The following is a 21862-nucleotide window of genomic DNA, read 5'->3' as shown; positions in this document are numbered from 1 at the left end:
ATCACAAACGGCAACTTTACATCGTGTTGTCTTCATTTGGAACCAAAAATGTTTGATGTTTTTTAACTTTTGTCGCAGAAATTCAATTCTGGAAACCATTATCCTCATTAAATATGCAAACATCTCTAAAAATTTTAATTTAGGCAAGTTTTACAGATCAGCTACACTCAACTATTTGCAAAAGTATATCGCAGTCTTTGGACTTAATTATAGGATTAAGAAACTCTTTCAATGTCAGTTGAATTTGTGTCGCCCCTCGAAAGTTCCCAAAGAGCGTATTGAGAAGACAACCAAATCAGTACATCTTAATAATTCATGAAAGGTAGTCTTAAACTTTCAAGTTTCGCATTGAGCTCTTTGGAAGTCGATATACTATGATTATCCGCGCAAGGAACTTGAAAAGTAAGCAGGTTTGATAAAATTTGGCAGCGAAAAAAAGCATTTCATTCCATGAAAGCACCGCAGACATAAGCAGAACACAAATTAACATATTTCGCTAATACGTATGATGCACGATTCTTCGCAGTAGATAGCGCTATTTATGCAATAGCGAAAATCAGACCTGAAAAAAATCAGGCCTGTACGGGATTCGAACCACTGACCTCTGCGATACTAGTGCAGCGCTCTACCGATTGAGCTAACAAGCCAACTGGGAGCAGGCCGTTAAGTTGATTCGTAATAAACCCGTGATGATAAATCAGATACAATGAATATATGAAGTTCATATATTTTGAACTGCGGTATTAAATACGTATGATGCACGATCCTTCGCAGTAGATAGCGCTATTTATGCAATAGCGAAAATCAGACCTGATTTTATGCAATAGCGAAAAAAACCTGATTTTTTTCAGGTCTGATTTTCGCTATTGCATAAATAGCGCTATCTACTGCGAAGGATCGTGCATCATACGTATTTAATACCGCAGTTCAAAATATATGAACTTCATATTCATTGTATATTTCGCTAAGTTGCGCAATTTTTTATTTTGGAAGAGTTGCGAATCCGACAAGATTCCCCCAAGCTATTTTAATTTGTGCAGGTGAACAACCAAATTTTGCGCCCGTCTGAGAAGCTTTTTTTTCAAAACGGCGCTTATTTATGCAATCGTTAATGTATGATTTATTCTCTTACTGTAACTAAAACGCCCAGAACTGAAAAATGAAAGCACCTTTTCACAAAGGCGCAGTTATGCTCTTTCATTTGGCGTTGAGAAAATCCTCGCAAATTTGCGGCGCCATACGGCAGATTAACACAAAATTTAAATATTATGCTGCTGCTTCAAGAATTCTATAGAAAAATTCACTGCCTGACGAGTGAATTCCACGTTAAATTTCACGCGAAAAACCGATATCGCACGAATCGCGAAGCGATGAGTGCGATATCGATTTTTCAAGTGAAATTTAACGTGGAATTCACGAGTCAGGTAGTGAATTTTTCTTGAATCGCATAACAGAATAAAAATAAGAAAATAAGAAATTAAAACGGCAATGTTATTGTTTGTTTTTATTCCGTACGCGCGCCCTTAAGAAAGCCATTTTAAAGTCAACTGTCAGATCTGTCATTGTAAAGGGAATGGAAAGGAAGGTAAGTCGTTCACGTTTGAACCGTCGACAATTTTAATTGTACCTCGTGAATTTTTCTTGCATCACATAGCTAAAGCCACCAAATCACTGGGCGAAACCAGATGTTTTGTATTTTTGTGCGCCACGCCAGTGCGCAAACGATGGAAACCCTTTCAAAGTCAGGTGTCAATATCTGGCGAATGGAGGGAACAAGATATTTTTAGAATAAAAACCACTTTTATTTCAAACTCGTGGAGAAAGCGGTGCCTCACATTTTACAATCTTCAGCAAAAAAACTAAAAGTACACAATACGGAGTTATTTAAGATAGAGATTTGCCTGCTACCACTCAACTTGGCAGAATGTGGCGCCGACAATCAACAACTGAATGGTCAAATCCTCAAGCGAAATGAAAATTTCAAGCGTTCCGTTATCAAAGCAAGATCTACAAAAAACCGGTAAGTGCTTTACAGTTGTAAAAAGAAGTGTATTCAAAATATAATGATTAAGACTAGAATTTCTCGGTAAACTCTGGCGAAAAACAGTTCAGTTAAAAGTCACAATTTTAAATGTTTTTCTTTCATCGCAGGGAGTCGCTCGTTGGTGTCAATGCTGGACTGAAAGTTTGTGGAAATATTTACTGGAGAATTATTAAAAGTTACTCCAGTAAACATTCCGCCAACTGCTCCTGCCATCAGGTAACTAGAACGACTGGCATTGCCGCCAAGGTCACTAGCAGCTGCTGTGTTGCTTGGCGTGGCTGAGCTATTGAGAACAATCTCCCGTAAAGCATGACTTGAATAGCCGTTGGTAGTTGTCGTGCTTGGCGTGGGTTGAAAGCGGTCAACTTATTCGACATTCGCCGCTGTTTTTCCAGAGGATTATGGCTGTAGCTGGATATGGATTCCGGATTGGAGTGGCCAGTGAGCTCTGATACCTCCACTGGGTCGAAATCATCACTGAGCGCTTGGATGACAGTTTTGCGACCACTCGAATTTGTGAATTTGCCGTCTAGTGTTTTTTGAAACCATGTTGTATCTAAAAGAGGCCAGTTCGTCGTCTGTATAGGCTACAATGGTTTGGATTTCGGGAAAAGATGCTTGACCTTTTTCGGCATTGATACCTGTTTTGGTTTTCTTTCGTAACGCTTGTTTGGTTTTCCTCGGCGAGAACTGTCGTTTGGCTTTCTTCCCTCGTCTTTGGCATTTTGATTTTTTTCTATGCGTTTTCTCGTACTTTTGAGCGTGAGTGGTTTTCTCCAATTTTCTAAAAATTTCGATTCCAATTCAAAAGTTGGAAGACATTCGTTTTCTATAAATTTGTTCATATTTGTTCATATTTTCATAGCACTAGTTGTATTTACGTTTTTACGTTCGTAACAATAATTTTTGCTCGCGACTCACGTCAGCGATATCGCTTTATGCATTAGTGCGATTCCACGCTAAATACCCTCTCTTCCGGTTGACGTATTGACCAATCAGAGGGCGTGTTTACTTTAAGCTATGCGATTAACACAAAATTTAAATATTATGCTGCTGCTTCAAGAATTCTATAGAAAAATTCACTTTCGGAATGCAATGATACACGTATGGAGATATGGAGGCTCAGAAACATTAATCGGGAATCAAAAATTCGATTCAGAATCGAGCAAGTTTTTCCTTACCTCCTGACGTATCAAGCTCATTTTTAATCAGCTTATTTTGTCTCTCTTCTATTAACAGGCCTCAGAATTCAAGTTCAGCCTCTCGAGGTCTACAGATTGGCAATATATTGGTCGTCGCGTACAGTACACTCTTGAAATGACCATCCCAGAGACCACTCAATTGAGAACAAAAATCAAGAGTCCTTTCAACACCTCTGCCATTCTGCGACTGACCAAAACAGAAGTGACAGAGGTTAGTCCTCAACTGACCGTCCTAAACACATCCCCAAACCTCACTTCATCTGCAAACGATGGTTTACACGACATCGCGTTTTTTGAATTTGGCGAAGTTACGAGAGTAGCTCACGTAAACGACACCAAGATTAAGATTGAGTTCGAGATTCAAGTGATGGATAATCAGCAGATCGTGAACGGTGGTTTGCAGTGGGTTAGTGTTGGAACCGAGTACAAAAATCAATCTGTCTGGGCTGCCATGCTTGCAGTAAAGACTGTCAAACCAGCCTGCAAGAGACCGGATCTGAAAGTGACTTTATGGAGTGTTAAAAACTACCATACTGTACTGTCGGGGTATGTATTTTCTCTGGCAGTTACTTTAAAGCAAATTATAATTACTCGTTTCAACTCGAGGAGAATATACTTTTCAGTGATTCAACGAAAGCCATTAACGCGCATACGTTAGGTTGGAAAACTCAATATTCAAAGTTAAACGTTTTAGGTGCTATATTGAAATGATGTGATAGCTAATGTAAGCAAAATATCAGGAACCAAAAAAGGAGAACATGAATTTAAGAATCAATAACGACACAATATCGAGGTGGTTAAAATAGAAAAGCGATATTGGGGCAAGAAGAGGCAAACGATTCTATGCGACTAAAACTTATAGCAAGGTGAGCAATTTTTTTAAGTAAACAAGTTAAACATCTCGTTCAATACGCGGTCGTAATTATCTCACCAAGCCAAGAAATCGTCGAAAGTTTCCTTAGCTAGATCTAGAGATTTTAAATTGCCCCTAACTTCGCTGTTTGATTGGTATCCGTAATCAGCTGATGGGGAAAGCTTTGTGGAATGTTTTAATAATGAGCCAGGTAAACATTTATGGGTGCTTAGTTACTTCAAATTCGTTCCCCTTCAACTTTCTGCCCTAAATTTCCACTCTGCGCTGAATCTCAACTGTCTACTCTATTTGGGATTATTAATAACTGTCGTGTTTCCAGCCAGTGAGCTTGCTGAAATTTTCGTGTGTATTAAAATTTTCCTGATCCCCCTATAAGGCTCAGTATGACCCCTACCCCCCTCATTGGCGATAAATTAGCAGTCTATTAGCTATAGTCCCTCCTTTATACTTTTTACACTCTATTTCTTATATTCTGCCCCTCTCCCCCCCCCCCTTTGTACTCTGTTGGCGGCGACTGATCTTCCCTCCGTTGCCACTGAAAACCACGTGATCTCTTCCAAAATCTTCCATTTCCCTCCCCGGCTGGACCTTCAAAGTATCTTGATTCACATGTTTTCCTCCATTTTATGTCAGAAACCAAATTGATCTTCGTGTGGATGTAGAACACTCAGACGACACCACAGACCTAGCGGAGAGCGGCACACTACAACTACCTTTACCACCTTTTCTAACTTACGACAGTTTTACCAAACAATCCGACTCTGTCAATGTTGTTGCGCGATCTAGCGCACAGATGGTCTCCTTCGAGGTAAGATGCTCATTTTTTCCGAAAAAACTTTTCATTCCAAGAGGACTCTTTTTGAGTCCGACGACACAATATTTAATCGATGCTAACCTTATTTTTTATTGTTTCAGTTTGGGCAACTTGAATTTCCCCAAAAAGTGTCACTGAGAATAAAATTAAACCTGGATCCCGGCAAAAAAAGAGCTGATGGGAAAATCCACGACTGCACAGTGTACGTGAATCTTATATACAATGGGTCAGCGGACACCTGTACCTCGGCCTCAGGCTCCCGGGAGTTTTCTCATCAAGGGCCGTCCTCAGCATCATTCAAGTATTATGTGCAAAGTATGTGTCAAGGCGTTTAGCATATCAACCAATTATTGCATTCAGGGGGCCAGGAGGATGATGTTGTTATTTTTGTCATCATTTATCTAACAAATGGATCACGAGATTTCTACCGTGTTGTAGTCAACGAGGGCGAACCCCAAATCAACTACACCGCAAAGAAATTGAGGGCGAATTTGTTAAGTAACTCGCTTTACACATCGTCTATCAGGAAATAGATAGCGAGTGCTGTAACCAATCAGATTTCGGCGATTGTGATAGAATGCTGTTAGACTTGCACCAAACGTGTGTATTTTCCACTGCCACGGAACAATGTCGGGCAGCTTATTTCGACTATTTCCAGACAGACAGACATCTATATTTATACAGGATAGCCCCTTCAGTGTAGTAAACACTGGTATCAACGGGGGTCCTGTTACCCACCCAACCCACCCCAGGGGAGGACATCCATCACACAGTAATCTCGTGCGTGGGAAATTAACGTCTCCTGCCCCTAACCCTGCAGGAGACGGGACCTCCATTTATTCGTCCCTATCCGAGAAGACTAGAATATCTAACCAATTCTTGATGTTAAAGAAAGGAAGCATATTCTTCTCAGTTAATTTTAAGACCCTGAGTGTTGGTCCGGCCGGTATTGAACTCTCGACCTCCCGCACAGCAGTCCGGCGCTATCCCAATTGAGCTAACCAGGCGGCGGTAATCCAATTCGTCTTATTCACGCAACACCATCGTTTAGTATTTTTGTCGAACATGTAACCCTTTACACCTGAACATCAGTATTTATATTTACGTATGATGCACGATCCTCGCAGTAGAGAGCGCTATTTATGCAATTGCGAAAGTCAGACTATATTCTAGTCCATACTTTTCTCTATACATTTCTTTTGATTCTGACAAGGAGAACTTTCGTCCAACAATCAAAGCATTTTAAGTCAGTGATCATTTCCTTAATTCTCATGATCTTAATGTATCATCAGTCCTTTTCATGCTTCGTGGCACATAGGGCCTAGGTTTCCGTAATTAACAAATGGTAAACACCACAGCGTACACTATTGAGTTATGGATGCACTTGGGAGGTTTGCTAAGCACTCAAGAAGCTAGAGTCGCTCTCGGCTATCGCCTCGAGCGACTCTTACGCTTCTTTCGTGCTTAGCAACCTCCCGCGTGCATCCATAACTCAATAGTGTACGCTGTGGTGTTTACCATTTGTTTTATAACATAACATTGATACATTGTAGCTAAAGAGTTTCCTTTTATTTAACAAATCTTACGCGACCAGAAAAAACAAGCGCGCGCGGAAAAATAGTCTTTGCATTTGCTCACGTCAGCAGCGTACACCCATGGGCAAATGGGGGACGCTAAATTGACCAATCAGAGCGCGCGCTTTACTTTGATTATGTTATAATAATTCTTTTTTTTTTTTCTTAATTTTACGGGGGAGGGTTATCAGCCCTCTGCCCAACCCCCACCCTGGAGGGCCAGTGGGATCACTGTTCGTCTGGCCCTACCCTTCGACCTGTTTGGCATGGGTGTCCCTGCCAGGAGTGCAAGACTCCAGCCAACATAGCTCTAGGGGTCACTGGGGAACGCAAGCCGCCCCACCACAACAAGGCGGCGATCCTAATCGAGGCAGAACTCAATGTATGATTCAACAATATTAATTTAAGGAGAAAGAATTAGATGCTAGTCAGTCATTCGGCCCAAACTTCTTCTATGTGTTTTAGAAGCCAATTGTGATCAAGCCCTTGGTTTGCAAGATAAGAGCATCAAAGACTCTGAGATCATCGCCTCCTCGTTTTCCTCTGGCGGTGAGCCTCACCAGGCTAGGCTGGGTGGCAGTAAGGCTTGGATACCTAGGGGACAGTTGGCGTAAGTTGTAATGCAACAGCTTTCAGCTTTTGAACGTGTGTGTGTGTGTGTGTGTGTGTGTGGAGGGGGGGGGAACCTAAACACCAAGTGATCCCCAAAATCTTCACTCCCCCCTCTCCTACGCGATAGATGATGACAACCCTTACCATCAATAGCAAACCCATGTGGTTGTCTTTGGTCTATGTCTTGAAAATATTCAACACGATAGCAAAATAAAACACACTTAGAGGCTGAAGCCACACGGAATCGCCTTAACACTTATCTTTCCTCTTCCTCCTCCTCATGAAATGAACCCATAATTCAATCTGAGCACAATTTGAGAAATCTCTTCTCCAATGTGTGCAGAGTGTCAGGAGATGATCTGAAACTAGAAAACCATTAAAACTCCTGCGAAACCAGACGAACACTCGGCGTTTCGTTACTCGGGTTGGCTTGTTAGGCTGATTGAAGGACACAATTAATAAAAGTGGGTTGAAAAATCACGAACTTAAAATAGAGCCTTCAAGATGTGCAGACTTTCTGCTTGCATTCAGAATCCTTTCAAGCCTATATCAATACGTAATTTATTTTACTTTAATTTCTGTGATCGAAACGCGAAGTTATTTTGGAAGCAAATTAAACGTGACCCAGTTTTTTCTGATTTCTTTTTCATCATTGCTTTAGGAAGGAAAAATCACAGTTTCTTCAAGTTGATTTCACAAGTGTAGCTAAAGTCTGCCGACTCACTACGCAAGGATTCAATGGCAGTTTCGTCACTAGACTTTCTCTTTTCTACAGCGACGATGGAGTCATTTGGAAGCCATACAAAGAAGGAAGCAAGATCAAGGTAACGCAATCATTTTAGACCCGAATCAGTGACGGCTTTCAATAATAACGTGACAAACCCATAAAGGATGAAATGAAGAGTACAGATAAAGTATTTTAGTTGTTATTAGTTTCCTTTTATGTATGATTTGGAGGCGTTTTATTTGCCTGACGATAGTTTCGTTTGTTTTTGTTTTGCTTTATTTTTCTGTTCACTTTTGAAGGAGTTTGCGGCAAACACTAATGACGACTACGCTCAGATGATTGTGATTTCGATTTGCATTGAGGCTCGGTTTATTCGTATCAATCCCGTGGGATGGTACAACAGCATTGCCCTCAGGGTGGAGTTCTTCGGGTGCACGACTGGTCGTGCTCTCTCATCGGGTATGTCTCGATACGTTAGTACTTTTCATTAACTGAAACTGAAAGTCAGGGGAAATATAGGACTCACGCCTGACATGTCAGCTTTTCAATAATTGACTGGCTGACTGACTGGCTGACTGATTGGCTGGCTTGACGGCTGGTTGGCTGGCTGACTGACTGACCGACTTATTGGCTGGCCGGCTGGCTGGTTGACTTGTTGGCGGACTGACTGACTGACTGACTGATTGACTGACTGACTGACTGACTGACTGATTGACTGACTGACTGATTGACTGACTGACTGACTGACTGACTGACTGACTGACTGATTGACTGACTGACTGACTGGCTGAATGACTGACTGACTGACTGACTGACTGATTGACTGACTGATTGACTGACTGATTGACTGATTGACTGACTGACTGACTGACTGACTGACTGACTGACTGATTGACTGACTGATTGACTGACTGACTGACTGATTGACTGACTGATTGACTGACTGATTGACTGATTGACTGACTGACTGACTGACTGACTGACTGATTGACTGACTGACTGACTGACTGACTGATTGACTGACTGACTGACTGACTGATTGACTGACTGATTGACTGATTGACTGACTGACTGACTGACTGACTGACTGACTGACTGATTGACTGACTGATTGACTGACTGACTGACTGATTGACTGACTGATTGACTGACTGATTGACTGACTGATTGACTGATTGACTGACTGACTGACTGACTGACTGATTGACTGACTGATTGACTGACTGACTGACTGACTGACTGATTGACTGACTGACTGACTGACTGACTGACTGACTGACTGATTGACTGACTGACTGACTGACTGATTGACTGACTGATTGACTGACTGACTGACTGACTGACTCACCAACTACCTGACTCTCTGACTTACTGATTGACTTACTGAATAACTATCTGAAGGACTACATGGCTGGCTGATTGACTTACAAACTGACTTTCGACCGACTAGCTGGCTAAAATTCGTAAGAATTGTTCGTTTGACTTACCCCCATGGCGATTTCGATCTTGATTGACTCACCCAGTATTACCTTAACTAACGTAGCCCAATAACTTAATATGTGACATTATAACTATTAATGACTTTTTTCAGGTTCATTGACTTTCACAAGTCGCGGTTTCTTATTGGACAAGAGCTCTGACGTCATGTATGTTTGTAGCGTGCCAATGAAAGGGTAAGACCCAGTTAACAGTGAGTCACGCAACAAAAATATCCGTCACTAAGTTCATTTTTATTTCTAAGGCAGTGTGGCTGTGAAGAATCTGACAAATCCTCGAAATTTATACAAGTGTTTTATTTGTATTTTGCAGAAGTAAGAGTGCACCACATTGCTTCCTCAGTAAAGACAAAGGAAATGCTTGGACAGGTAAAATCAGTTGAGTCCTTCAAAAGCTTGGCCATGGGCCATTAAAATGGGAAAGACAAGATGCAACTAAATAACAAAAGAAAACAGTGGGAAATTGCGCGCATACAGCAAAATCAGAAGTGAGAGAGAAAAATTCAATTCAAAGAGTTTTGTTTTCTAATAGAAACAGGATTAAAGAGAACAGCTTGCTTCCTTTCCAAAGTTTGTCAACATACTTCTCCTGTGGGATGATGGGGGTCTCCTCACTCTTTCCCAGAGCCCTGCCGATTTTTGTCCTCGCTTGCTCTTTCCCTCGTTTTTACTGACCGAGAGCCTGGTAAGGCTCATCTTGTCCGCTCGGGATTTCCCATTTTGACCCCGAGCAAGAAAAAAGGTGCGTGGAGCAGACTTACAAAGTTCGTAGCTTTTGGACAGTTTTGGCCACTTGACCAGCGGTAGAAGGCAGTCAAAACAAAGAAAAAAATTATACGGCCCTCTTCAGTTTTTTGTGCTACAAATGAAGTGGCTTTCTTTCTCGGCTCTCGAAAAAGAAAAGTCATTTTTAATTCTTACCAAAACGAAATCCATTTGCTTGGTCAATAACGCATATTTATTTGATACATAATGCACAGGCTTGGATAATCGTCTTCTTACTCTGGTTGGACACGACAAGGACGAGAAAATTCTGTTTGGAGTAAGCAAGAATGGAAAAGCCGTTCTGAAAAGCACCACAGACCATTTGGCTCGGTTCATTGCCGTCCCTGAAGATGAGTGGGTTAAGGCCAAAGCTAAGGCAAACACAATTCAAACAGTCATGCTTGAAAATTCCCTGGCTATCACTGATGCAAACATGGACCCAAAATCCCAACACACTATCACTGCTGACAACTCTGGCACTGAATGGGGCGGTAAGTCTAGATTTTCTTTTAGGTAAAGTCTCTCCATCGAAGAGCGCGTCTTGATAGAGTTTCGTGAAACCTAAACCAAAAATCATCACATTGACCAATCCGAGCGAACGAAGTTATTGTAATGAGCGAACGAGAGATCAAAGTTAGAACGATTATGCTGCCTGTAGTGCGGGAAAACTCCGGAATGACGTAGTCTTGATGGGTTTTCTTCCAGAGCTTGTTGATGTGTGGCGCTGGCCATTAGGATAGCTGAACGACAATGCATACAGTTGATGTTTTAAATCTTTATTTTAATCTCATATCATCTTAGTTACTGTAGATGGTATTATCTCAATTTAGTTGTTTTTACTTTTACTTTCTGTGTTATCTGCAAACTAGCTGGTGAAATTGTTCTCGCAAAAGCTAAGTGTATCTGCACAATAAACTTGACTTGAACTTGAACTTGTTATTGTTCTTGTTGCTGTAATTCTTTTTGTTGTCGTCGGTGCTTTTGCTTGCTCACTGGAAACTTCCTTTCTTTTAAAAGCTTCAGCTCAAGGTATTCATGTGAAAGAGAACTCAAAGTGGAAACTGAAGGCCATTTGGATGTGTTCCGGTATGTAAGAACACAAAAACTTCCTTGTGTTTTCAAGCATATTTGTAAAGATAGGTGAGAAGCATCGCAAGCCTATTGGTGTTATTTGATTTCGATCGGCACTAGCTGCAATTGCACAAAAGATAGCCTGTGAGCCGACCTTCATCACTAACGCGGCACGTTGCGCGTTTCTCCGCCCGCGAGAAGATTGGAGACGAGTCGGGGATAGGTATGGCGGGGTCTGGCACTATCAGTGCCATACCCCTCTCTGACTTTTTGCCGGCATTGCTCAAGGCCTCACGGGCGTAGAAACGCTAGTGCCAACCTCTTTCCGCCCTGCTCGTGCCGAAGCGCTAAGAATGAGCTCGGGGGACTGCTTGCAGGCTCCCCACAGAAAAAAATCTCTCCATTTGGGATAGCCGGATATTCGAGTTGCCTCGGCCATGATTACTCGTCTGTATTTATCTGTTGTTTTTCTTCCATGTTGGGCTTCATTGTTTGAAAATATTTCAAATCAATTGCTTTTTATTTCTCATTTCAGAACCTGGCAATAAGTAAGCTGTTTTTGCACCTCTCTTAGTGGGATAACAACGATAACGAGGCTCAGTTAATCATTCAAACGTAATTTTTTTCCACTAAAGTCGTCAAATTTATAGTGATCTCACTCGTAAAAGCCACACTACAACTCTTTCACATAAAATTCAACTGACATTCTTTGTATTGATATTCTAGCGATCTTTAGTTACTAAAGCAGTAAGCAGTTAGTACAGAGGGGCTCGTTTCTAACTTCAGAAAACGTTCTTAAGGCAAACATAAGAAATTCCTTTCTGATGACGTACCTCGGCATAGATCTGTGCAGCGCCCGCCTCTGTTGCTTTTGTTTTTCTTTATCTGTGCCCACGCGCGACAACTTGAAACCAAACAGCACTTCATGGCAGACGCCTTACACTGTGTCTGTGAAGATGACAATATTGACGTTCAGTAAGTCGTTTTTCAGCCCCCCTCCCTACTCCAGGGGTACTTTCTAGTAATGGGCTTATGGGGATGTGGGATGTGCCGCTTGATTGGCAAGCATTTTCACGACAGGGTTGACTTAAACGAGGTTGCAGTTACTAGAACAGAGTTGCTATTTTTCACAAGAGAGTTCTGGTTAGTGGGGATTTAAAAGTGGGAAGATCTGCGATTAAAAAGTCGTTACCCAAGTACCTACTCCCCGGTACAGGCCGAGCACAGGCCCTGCAATTCAATATACTTCTAACTAAGTGGATACTTGCATATTACGCAAAATGTAGTTTTTATTGGCTTAAGTAGCATAACTCATTTTAAAAGCACCTCAAACGTATCACTACTTCTCGTAAATTATCTACATTCAGTAACTTCTCACCTTTTCAGCTTTACGTCTTGTGGACGTTATTGTAGCAAACAAATGCGCATGCTCGTAACATGAAATAGAGATAGCCTATGTGGTACTTTTCATTTATTACTATTACTTTATTAATATTAATTTATTCTACTCTAAGACTTTTTAAGATTCCTTAGTTAAGTCTTTCGCTCCCAGAGGTGACCAAGTAATAATTTATCCTCACAACATTGAGACTTGATTGGGCGGAAAGGTGCCGAGAATAATAAAAAACATCACCATTTAGTTAAGAACTAAGTTCCCATTTCCAAAATCATAAGAAAAGTACTGGAAACGATAGGGAGAATTTCTATTTTAATCTTCGGAGTCAACGTTTTTAATAGATCGGCAGTTCTTTGAACAGCAACAGAAAATCTCCTTATAGGAGACAATTTTTGAGGAAGTATTTCACTATCCACTCGGATTTATAACTTTGTTAATATTTTATCACTTAACCATAGACGAGTCATAGTTTTATAAAATGATAAACCTCTTTTGTAGTTAATTTAACTAAGACTCTATACTATTTGTTTTAGATTTTAATTCGAGATGGTGACTGATATTATGCCAAACCTGTATCACTTAAAAATAACTTCAAATTTGTGTAAAAAGCTTCAGCGATGGTCTTTCACAATAAAGACTAACCTGCGTACCAGGCCTTCCCGTTTGCCTTTATCCAAGCGGAAGAAGCTTGAGCCGCGCAAGGGCATGGGGTGAAAGCGAGCAAAACAGGCGACTAACACGAGGAATGGGTAGGGCAGAAAAAAAAAGGCTTGCTGCTGAGGTCACAGATTTTTCGATCACCTCTTCTTCCACGAAAGGGAGGCAGCTAGTGGCAATGCTTGTGAGGATAAAGCTCAAACGCAGCTAAAAAAGAAGTAAGAAAGAGGTTGCTCGACTTTTGTGATGTGATTTTATCATTTAAATTACATACAAATACTGTTTTTATACAAGTGCTTCAACAAATTGTAATACCGTGTTAAAGTTTTTTGCGTAGCTTCCTTCATAGAAATAAACTGTTTTTTTTTTCAACCGCATATAAGTAAGCTCTATTCCAAGCTTCCCATCCCAATCATTTCTTCTCTGTCATCGCTCGAAAAAAGGCGTAAATTTAAGAGAACACAACAACAGGTTTCGAAGTTTTAAACATAGAAACTCCGGTAAATGCAAATAAAACTCTTTTCAAAACTCATGTGTATATATTGCTTTATTATTGAATTTTAGGCAATCACATATTCTCAAGTATGTTGTTGCGCCCCTAATTCGGCTCAGTTTTGATTTGGAATAGACTTTAACTAAAAATGTGCAATTCATTCGTTGTCAGTATCCTCAATGTCACTTAATATGTCCAAACTTCCATCATCGAGAAAATCCAGTTCATCGGGAACATCGTTGAGTTTTTCTAGACTTTCCTTAATAGTTTCATCCAGTCCAGCGAGGTATCTGTCGAGATCCGTACCATCGCTGTCCATTTCTTGTTTGATCTTTGCTACTTGTTCCTGTTCGTCGGTCATGTGATCGACCGTAGGGAGCATTGCGTCATTAACAATGCAGTTTTCGCGCGCACGTCTCGCGACCATTTGCTCCTCTTCAAATTTTGCCGCCTCGACTTTCAGCCAATCCACGGCTTGCTCCTCTTCTTTTTTACTATAAAACTGGACACGATCGTTTTCTTTGCCGCGTGTAGCATTTCTCTCCGCGCTCGTGAAATCACTATTGGAAAACCCCTGGTCAACAGCAGCCTTAAAGCTCGTGCCTGTCATGTTTGTTCCAGGAACTCGGTTTATCTGCGCCATATTGAATGCATCTTTAAGATTTCTTGGTTGGTAGCAGAGTGACCTTGCGTTTGCACGATCTCGTATCGTCTGAGGAGATACCGTTGTGTTACTTCTGTCTGCCTGTTGACTATAAGGATGGTGACAGCTATAAGAACCAGTGTTACAAGGGATTCCACCGGGGCTACCCATTGTCATATATGCCAAGCGTCTTTTCGACGGTCTAGGCTGATAAACCCAATTTGGATGTTCATTTCGGTGTTTCTCCTTCAAGCGCGAAGCTTCGTCAAAATATGGCCGTTGTTGTTCTGTGGACAATTCATTCCAGATCTCGCCCAGCTTGACGCTTATCTCAGCATTGTTTGCGTTCGGATATCGCTTCGCAATCGTCGATCTGTATAATCTCGCCCAGATCATGAACGCATTCATGGGCCTCTTGACCTTCGGCGAGTTGTTCTGTTGCAACTGCGCTTGCAAGCTGTGGTACAAGTGTGGCATGCGCAGAAAGGTTTGGCTCATTGGATCGACTGAAAATCCTGTGAAGCCTCCAGGGCTGCATTGTTGAGTTGATTCGGATGCTGAAAACGAAATGCTCTCAGCATTTTGCACTGGCGACGTTTGAGACGAAAATTCAGGTACTTTACTTTTGTCATTCGGTGTTGAATGGTTAGGTAGGCTATTTTGCATTTGCGCAGACTTCTTCGGTGTGTGGTTTTCATCGCGCCCTTTTTCCTCCTCTTGCGATACAGAGCAATTGATTGAAGAGGTTTCCTTAACTGACGCGTTGCATTCTTCCTTTGATGTCGTCAAGTTAAGCATTGTGTCCACAAAACGTTGTAAACAATGACAAAAGAATCGTAACTAACTGTTTGTTTCGCAAACAATGGAGTGTACCGGAAAGCAAACAATCGATCGATCTGTTGTCTTGATGGAGACCGTTACTTATTCACCATGGAAACCGGATAAAATAGTGACGTGCATGCGCAACGAATACCTTGCGCGCGCGAATAATTCTTTTAAAGGGAAAGCAGTTTTGTTGCGTGCGCGCGCGCAGTATCGTGGTAGAGAAAAGTCGTATGCAAGCGCCACCGATTTTCCAAGTGATTTTTCCTGAGATCAGCGCGTTTCCCAATTAAACTTTTAAACGCTAGCTGCACTGCAGCATAAAATCTTTGTTTCATTCGAGAATAATTCTCATAGAAAAAAAAACTGCATATTGCCGTTGCAAGATCAAACCCTTCCCTCCCTTCCCTCGTAAAAAAAATGAAACAAATTTAGTGACTACTGGTATGTTGTCTTACTTATCGAGATTTTCGACCTAATAACATATAAATACTGCAGAAAAAGGGGAAAAATATTGTAATGAACATTGTAATGAGTATTTAGCAGAGGATACCCTCGCCTTTCTCATTCATTGTTTCCAGTCGAATTGATATCGAAGAGAAAAATTCCGGAAAACTCTGTTGGGCGCGGAAATATGCTGGTATATTCGTCATTGAACATTATCTGTTCTCGAAGCTCACAGGTTTAATTGAGCTTAGCTCTTCGAGAGCTGTTCGTAACTAAGAACAGCCAATGTCTGCAGACAAATATCCGTGCACAATTCCGCACCAAATATTCCGGAACTCTCTCCCTATTTCAGTCACTCGTTCGTCAAACTTTCTTGGCTTTAAAGCGAAATTGCAAGAGTTTTTACTTAAATAATCACTGAATTGGCCAAGCCGCACATTCGCAGCACTTTTTCTTTACTTAATTTATTATTCTAAGTGAGGTGGCTCTCCCATAAGCTTGGTGGCTTCTTGGGTCTCCTCGCCTTCTAACTGTTATCGATGTAATTAACTATTTTTTAATTGTTAAAATAAGGAAAATAAAAATGATGATGATGAAATATACAGAGCCTATTGTTTATATACGTGCACTGAAAATTAATGAGCCTATGGCTACGTCTACAGGTTGTAATGGTATCCTAAGTTAGATAAAACTACAAAAAAATGGAAGAAAAAACGATTTGGGAGTACTATCTATCTCATTAAGTGTATTCACTGAGTTCAGCGTCTCCTGAGTAGAAATGGGGAGGGGGCGGGGGGAAGGCAGGAAAACTTACCTGAGCGCCAAGTGCAATTGGCTCAGCGATCAAGCGTCACGTTCGACTAACCTTTCCCACTCCCTCCCCCCCCCCCTTCCCCCACTACAGTTCCTGCTCCACCGCTGTGTTATGTTCACGGTGGATCTGATTTCAAATGGGTTTTTTCTCGGTTACTCTCGAGCACGATTCATTCTTTGATTTTCAATTTCATCTCAGCGCGTTTCATCGAGTGGTGTTGACCCCTGAAACTGGACCATTCGACTCCATCTGCATAAGACTCATGTGCACCCCCAAGGTACAGTCCGTTCAGATTGGATGCATGACAGGAAACGTACCACCAGCCTCCTTTGAAGGCTTTGCTGCAGCTGCCATCATATCGATCGTTGTCCTGATCTTTTGTAGAAAACTGCATATTGCTAAAATTATATAAGAACACGTGTTTACTTGTTTCATCTCTTACTTATCACCGAGTTGGGGGGGGGGGGGGAGGGGGAGGGGAAGTGGAGGATTTTTGAGGGATCACATGATTTTCAGGTGGAACGGAGGGCGGTTCAGTCGTTCCGCCGTCCCCAACAGAGTGTAAATGGAGAATATGGAAAATTGACTGCAGAACCTTATGGGAGAATCGGGTAAATTTTATCTTGAACGACTCTCCCCTCCAGCGATAAATAATAACCAACCCCTTAGTGATGCAGAAGGAATCATATGACCTATCTTCAATTTATATAAACAACCAGACAAACAGGCAAATTAGGCAAAAAAAAAGGGCAAACCGACATATAGATAGATGGAACTGACAGACAAACACACACCCTGACAGACCTAAAGCAAGAACACCTTAGCTGATAGACACCCAAACAAACGAGAGAGATGGACGAGCACGACCATTCTTACTTGTGCCCTCCAAGGGAGTCCCCTGCTGTGCCAATATATCCACCAATCAAAAGCCTGTAATTGTCTGCCTCGCCTGCCACCGTAAACTTGTTGTACTCAGCATGCCTGATGTCTCCTTCAAAATCTTCCAAGTCAACTCTCAACGTGGCGATACCGACGGCTGTTAAACGGTGAAGGTTGTCATTTCCAAGCCAGAACTCGCCATTTAGATTTCCAAAGCCATTTTTGTAGGATTTCCATTCAAGAAAGAAATCAACAGAGCCGTCAACACGTCTCTGAAAAACGGTCCAGCCTCCACCATTCGTTGACATGTCACACAACACTTGGATTGGTTTGCCACCATCTGGATTGATGGTGTACACGCCACTGGCGTTGAAACCATCTCGGAGCAGCTGGCTGCAGCTTTTTGGGTCTGTAGACAACGAGAGAAAGAAAGGAATGGAACATTCCCCTAGCTACAAAACTCGACCCCCTCCTTTTCAATCCATCTCTAACTTATTGTAATCATTATTATTATTTTATTTCATAACATAATCATCATTATTTTATTTTGTAATATAATCAAAGTAAAGCGCGCGCTCTGATTGCTCAATTCAGTGTCCACCGTTTGCCTGTGTGTTTACGCCACCGAGGTGAGCAAATGCCAAAACTAGTTTCCGCGCGCTTGTTTTTTCTAGTCCTGTAAGATTTCAGTGTTAAATTAAAGGGAACTCTTTTGCTACAATGTATTAATGTTATATTATAAAACGAATGGCAAACACCACAGCATACACTATCGAGTTATGGATGCACACGAGAAGTTGCTAAACACGAAAGAAGTGGAAGAGTCGCTCGAGGCAATAATTTAACCGAGAGCGACTCCAGCTTCTTGAGTGCTTAGCAAACCTCCCTCGCCAATCCATTGCTCAATAGCTAGTGTACACTTTGGTGTTTACAATTTGTTAATTTGTAACTATCATCATTATCAGTAATAATAATATCATTATTGTTATTATTAACTTACTACAGGGTTTTCCTGTGTAGTTATGATTACACTGGCACTGTGCACTGCCATGTTGATAGTTGGGAATGCAGACTCCTTTGTGACCACATTGGAAACTGTCCTCTTCACAAGAGCTCTGTGAAAATGTTTCATCAAAATTTTAGATTGGTTTCATAGATTACCTTTAATGAAATCTGTAAATTGAAGCAATCCGATAAATCTGTGATCTAAGTCACTCGAGCAACTTACCCTTTCACGTTATAACAAACAAGCATGGACTTTAACGAACCAGTATCATTTATTGGCCGAGGGAGGGTGGGGGGGGGGCAAAGAGACGGTGCAGGAAGATTATATGTTTTTCAGAAGGGACGGAGGGGGGATCAGTCTCATCGCCAACAGACTATCGTGACCCAACCAAACTCCGACCCCCTATAGTGATAAATTATTACCGGCCTCTAACTAGATTAACATAGCTCTGCCAATCACTGCTTCGGGCGAAAGCATGCTAAGATGACTAAGAGTTAAGACAAATTTCATCACTCTTTCCTTGAATGGAGCTAATCGAGGGTCTCAATAATGGCGTAGTGGTGTTTATGGTTAACGATTAAAATTTTGGCCAATTTTATAACGGCTAGCGCTAACGGATAGAATCGCATCATTGAATAAAATGTTGCATTCTGGCTGGTAAACCTGAAGCGAAGTATTCAGCGTGGAATTGCGCATTGAAAACGAGGCTAGGTAATTTTGTTTCGCATTTACGCATACAACAATCATAAGTAATGCTGTTTTCTTTTTCTTTTTTCTAATTTTTATTCAATTATGTGATTCAAGGAAAATTCAGTATTTGACTCGTGAATTCCGCGTGAAATTGCACTTAAAAAAAGATATCGCACTCGTCGCTTCGCGATTTGTGCGATATCGGTTTTCGCGTGCAATTTAATGCGGAATTCCCTCGTCAAGTAATGAATCTTCCTATGATATCTTTTCCTTGTGGTCACCAGAAAAATTCTCTCGGTTTATTTTTTTTTTCTACGATTAATAGGTTAAAAATGTGTCTCTTTTTACGCCTAACTGCTAATTTTTTTGGCTGTTTTATCACTAATGGTTAACCCCATCGCAACAGCGGTCGTGATGCATGTCTGTAGAAAATCTCTTCTTTTTTTTTTCAAATTACCATTTTCCTCTTCCTCTCCCTTTTTGTATTCTTTTCGTCTTCGCTCGTGGCGCACGTGATTTTACAAATTAGCCAATCACGTCAAAGAGCTTTAACCTTGACACTGAAAATTGACGTGGACATTTTTCGCGCGTATCTTTTGTTGATTGATTTAACTGAGTTCTTCTCTGTAGTTTTTGTTCAAGCCATTTTGTTACCCCTCAGTTTGGAATTTAAAGAAGTTGTCGCAGTTTTTATTTTATCCGAATGTTGTTATTTTAACACATATTTCATTTAATTCATACTTTCTACGGAGCTAGGACTTTCGTTACTGTATTTTTTACAGTCACCATGACTAGACATTCTACCAATTTCTAGAAACTTATTTTCACAGTTATTTTAACGATAGAAAGAGTAATTTGGTTGTTTGAGATCACTTGTCTCAAAGACTTATCATAATTGATTCCGCTCCAAACTTTCACTAGGAAATTCTTCGAACCGTTCTACCTTTATAAACGTTAATTTTGAATGATCTGTAAACGGTAAATGAGGCTGTGTTCATTTTTTCGCAAAAGTTAGGGGTAAACTTAATATCTTTCAGGTAATTTCGATTCTGTTTAAGAATCATTATGGGATATTTTTTGAACTGCGCTACACAGTTTTTCGATTATCGATCTTCTTTGAATTCATCATAAAAATTTTCATCAATATCTGGAAGTATCGTGAGTTTCGATTCCCATTAATTAGCATTCCTATGCGAGATTCCTAATTTTCAGCGGTTGTCACATCGTCCTACTACAGTTTTGGCAGATTTTTCCACACTTTTCAGATGTTTACACGTGCGGCCGGTTTAGAAGATGCTTAAAATGCAACATGAAATAGAGAATTCGTGAAGTAAATTAAACTACGTAAATGGTTAGATGAGTTAACCTGTACACCGCCGTAAGTAAAATCTTTCTCTTCAATGAAGTTGACAACTCCAACAAATCGATCAGAGTCGCTCAGTTGACATTTGAACATCTCAGGGTTGCTCTTTGTAGTTCCAAAGTTGTAGGAGAGACATCTCTCTTCTTCAACGCATCGAAATTGGCAAGCCCTCTCCGAAACCACTTCTACTTCTCTTATCGAACTTTCGTTCAGCTTTCGCCCTGTTATCGTTTTAGCGAAGTTAACACCTTTCAGATCCGGCATTGAAAGGCGGCTTACGCCATAAACAACTGAACACACAAGGGTAAGTACCGCTAAATGCATATTCACTTCAAAAGAAGATGAACAGAGAGATAAGATGGAACTATGCAAGCTAAGCCAAGAGGTGAAGAGAGACAGAAAAATTAACTTAATTTGTATTAGAGTCACCTGTCAATTCACGCCTGCTGATAGAAGTCGGTTTTAATTAGTGACGTGGGAAAGGCATTGTGCTGTATGCTCATGCATTGTATCAATCTTTTCACATTGTTTGTTTGTTTGTTTTTTTTTTTAATTTTTCAATTGTTTGTTACTGCAGGCCTTCAGGGGTGTGTACTGGAAAATCGCTGCACTTGCGCTACTTTTGATAAAACCCTTGAAAACTATTAATCACCGTAAAGCTAAAAAAATATAGAATAAAGAAATTTATCATTTTGGCAGATTCGGCTCAATGGTAAGTGTGCAAAATTAACGATATTTGATAAACTGAATCACCTGCCTTCGTTTTCGCACGAACGACCAAATAAACTGCGCAGTGCTAATTAGATAGACTGCAAAAGTGTGCGGGCACTTTTCCTCCACTATGCAAGCTAGGCTAACAGGTTAAACGAAATATCAGGGACCTTAAACAAACCTCGACGACGACGGCAACGAGGACTTGGAAAAACAAAAGATCAAATTACCAAAACAATAGTTCAGCAGGTGCATTTCTTGGCCGTTCTACTCAAAACAACAAAGAAATCACCAAAACCAGTTGCGTCGTCTGCGAACAGAAACCGCTTCGGCAAATTATTTTAATTTCCATTTGGGAACTCAACGCTTCTTTCATACGTTATACTGAAGTTCAGGTGTGGCGCAATATGAGGCGGCAAACACATTTTCATTTCTTAAGTCTTCCTTGGCTTTGCCGCCTTGACCGGCTCAGGTTCCTATTGAAATCTGAGCCCTCAGGCGGAAAAAATTAATTTCATTTTTCAGTCACCTACTAACTTATGCTTGTTTATTTTACGAAGGTATTGTGCTCTATAATTACATCCCTCCTTCTAACGCTGTTTTTATTAAGTTTCCCTTGGATGTTTATTCACCATTGTTTAATAAAGCGATCCTAAAAAAAAACAGAAAACAATTTTTTTTCTCCGTTTTGTATTTCCAGCTGTGACATGTTCTCGATCTAGGAAGCTCCATTTTCTGATAAATTTTTGGGTCAGTAATATC

The 21862-nt window shown here is 40.9% G+C and overlaps 3 protein-coding genes across 3 annotated transcripts; 1 reads left to right on the top strand and 2 right to left on the bottom strand.

The window, feature by feature from the left end:
• The first annotated feature begins 1573 nt into the window (after positions 1-1573).
• LOC111331109 (uncharacterized) lies at positions 1574-13764 on the top strand. Its single transcript, XM_088750480.1, has 14 exons — positions 1574-1585; positions 1788-2020; positions 2152-2260; positions 3284-3792; positions 4754-4928; positions 5036-5249; positions 6974-7118; positions 7782-7944; positions 8147-8306; positions 9439-9520; positions 9657-9712; positions 10324-10599; positions 11126-11194; positions 11715-13764. Exons 1-14 carry the CDS (start codon positions 1574-1576, stop codon positions 11729-11731), a joined length of 2220 nt encoding a protein of 739 aa, XP_088606606.1. The 3' UTR covers positions 11732-13764.
• LOC111331111 (uncharacterized) lies at positions 13762-15602 on the bottom strand. The gene has a single exon (XM_022936152.2). It carries the CDS (start codon positions 15164-15166, stop codon positions 13883-13885), a length of 1284 nt encoding a protein of 427 aa, XP_022791887.2. The 5' UTR covers positions 15167-15602; the 3' UTR covers positions 13762-13882.
• An 89-nt stretch (positions 15603-15691) lies between these two features.
• On the bottom strand, positions 15692-20800 carry LOC111331141 (ficolin-2). The gene is made up of 4 exons (XM_088724828.1): positions 20393-20800; positions 18331-18445; positions 17328-17739; positions 15692-16849 (listed from the first exon to the last, which is right to left on the bottom strand). The coding sequence occupies exons 1-4, from the start codon at positions 20711-20713 to the stop codon at positions 16621-16623; spliced, it is 1077 nt and encodes a 358-aa protein (XP_088580954.1). The 5' UTR covers positions 20714-20800; the 3' UTR covers positions 15692-16620.
• Positions 20801-21862: the final 1062 nt, after the last annotated feature.

This window comes from Stylophora pistillata, chromosome 1 (genome assembly GCF_964205215.1).
Source record: "Stylophora pistillata chromosome 1, jaStyPist1.2, whole genome shotgun sequence".
Taxonomy (NCBI): Eukaryota; Metazoa; Cnidaria; class Anthozoa; order Scleractinia; family Pocilloporidae; genus Stylophora; species Stylophora pistillata.
This window is presented reverse-complemented; position numbering and strand designations above follow the sequence as displayed.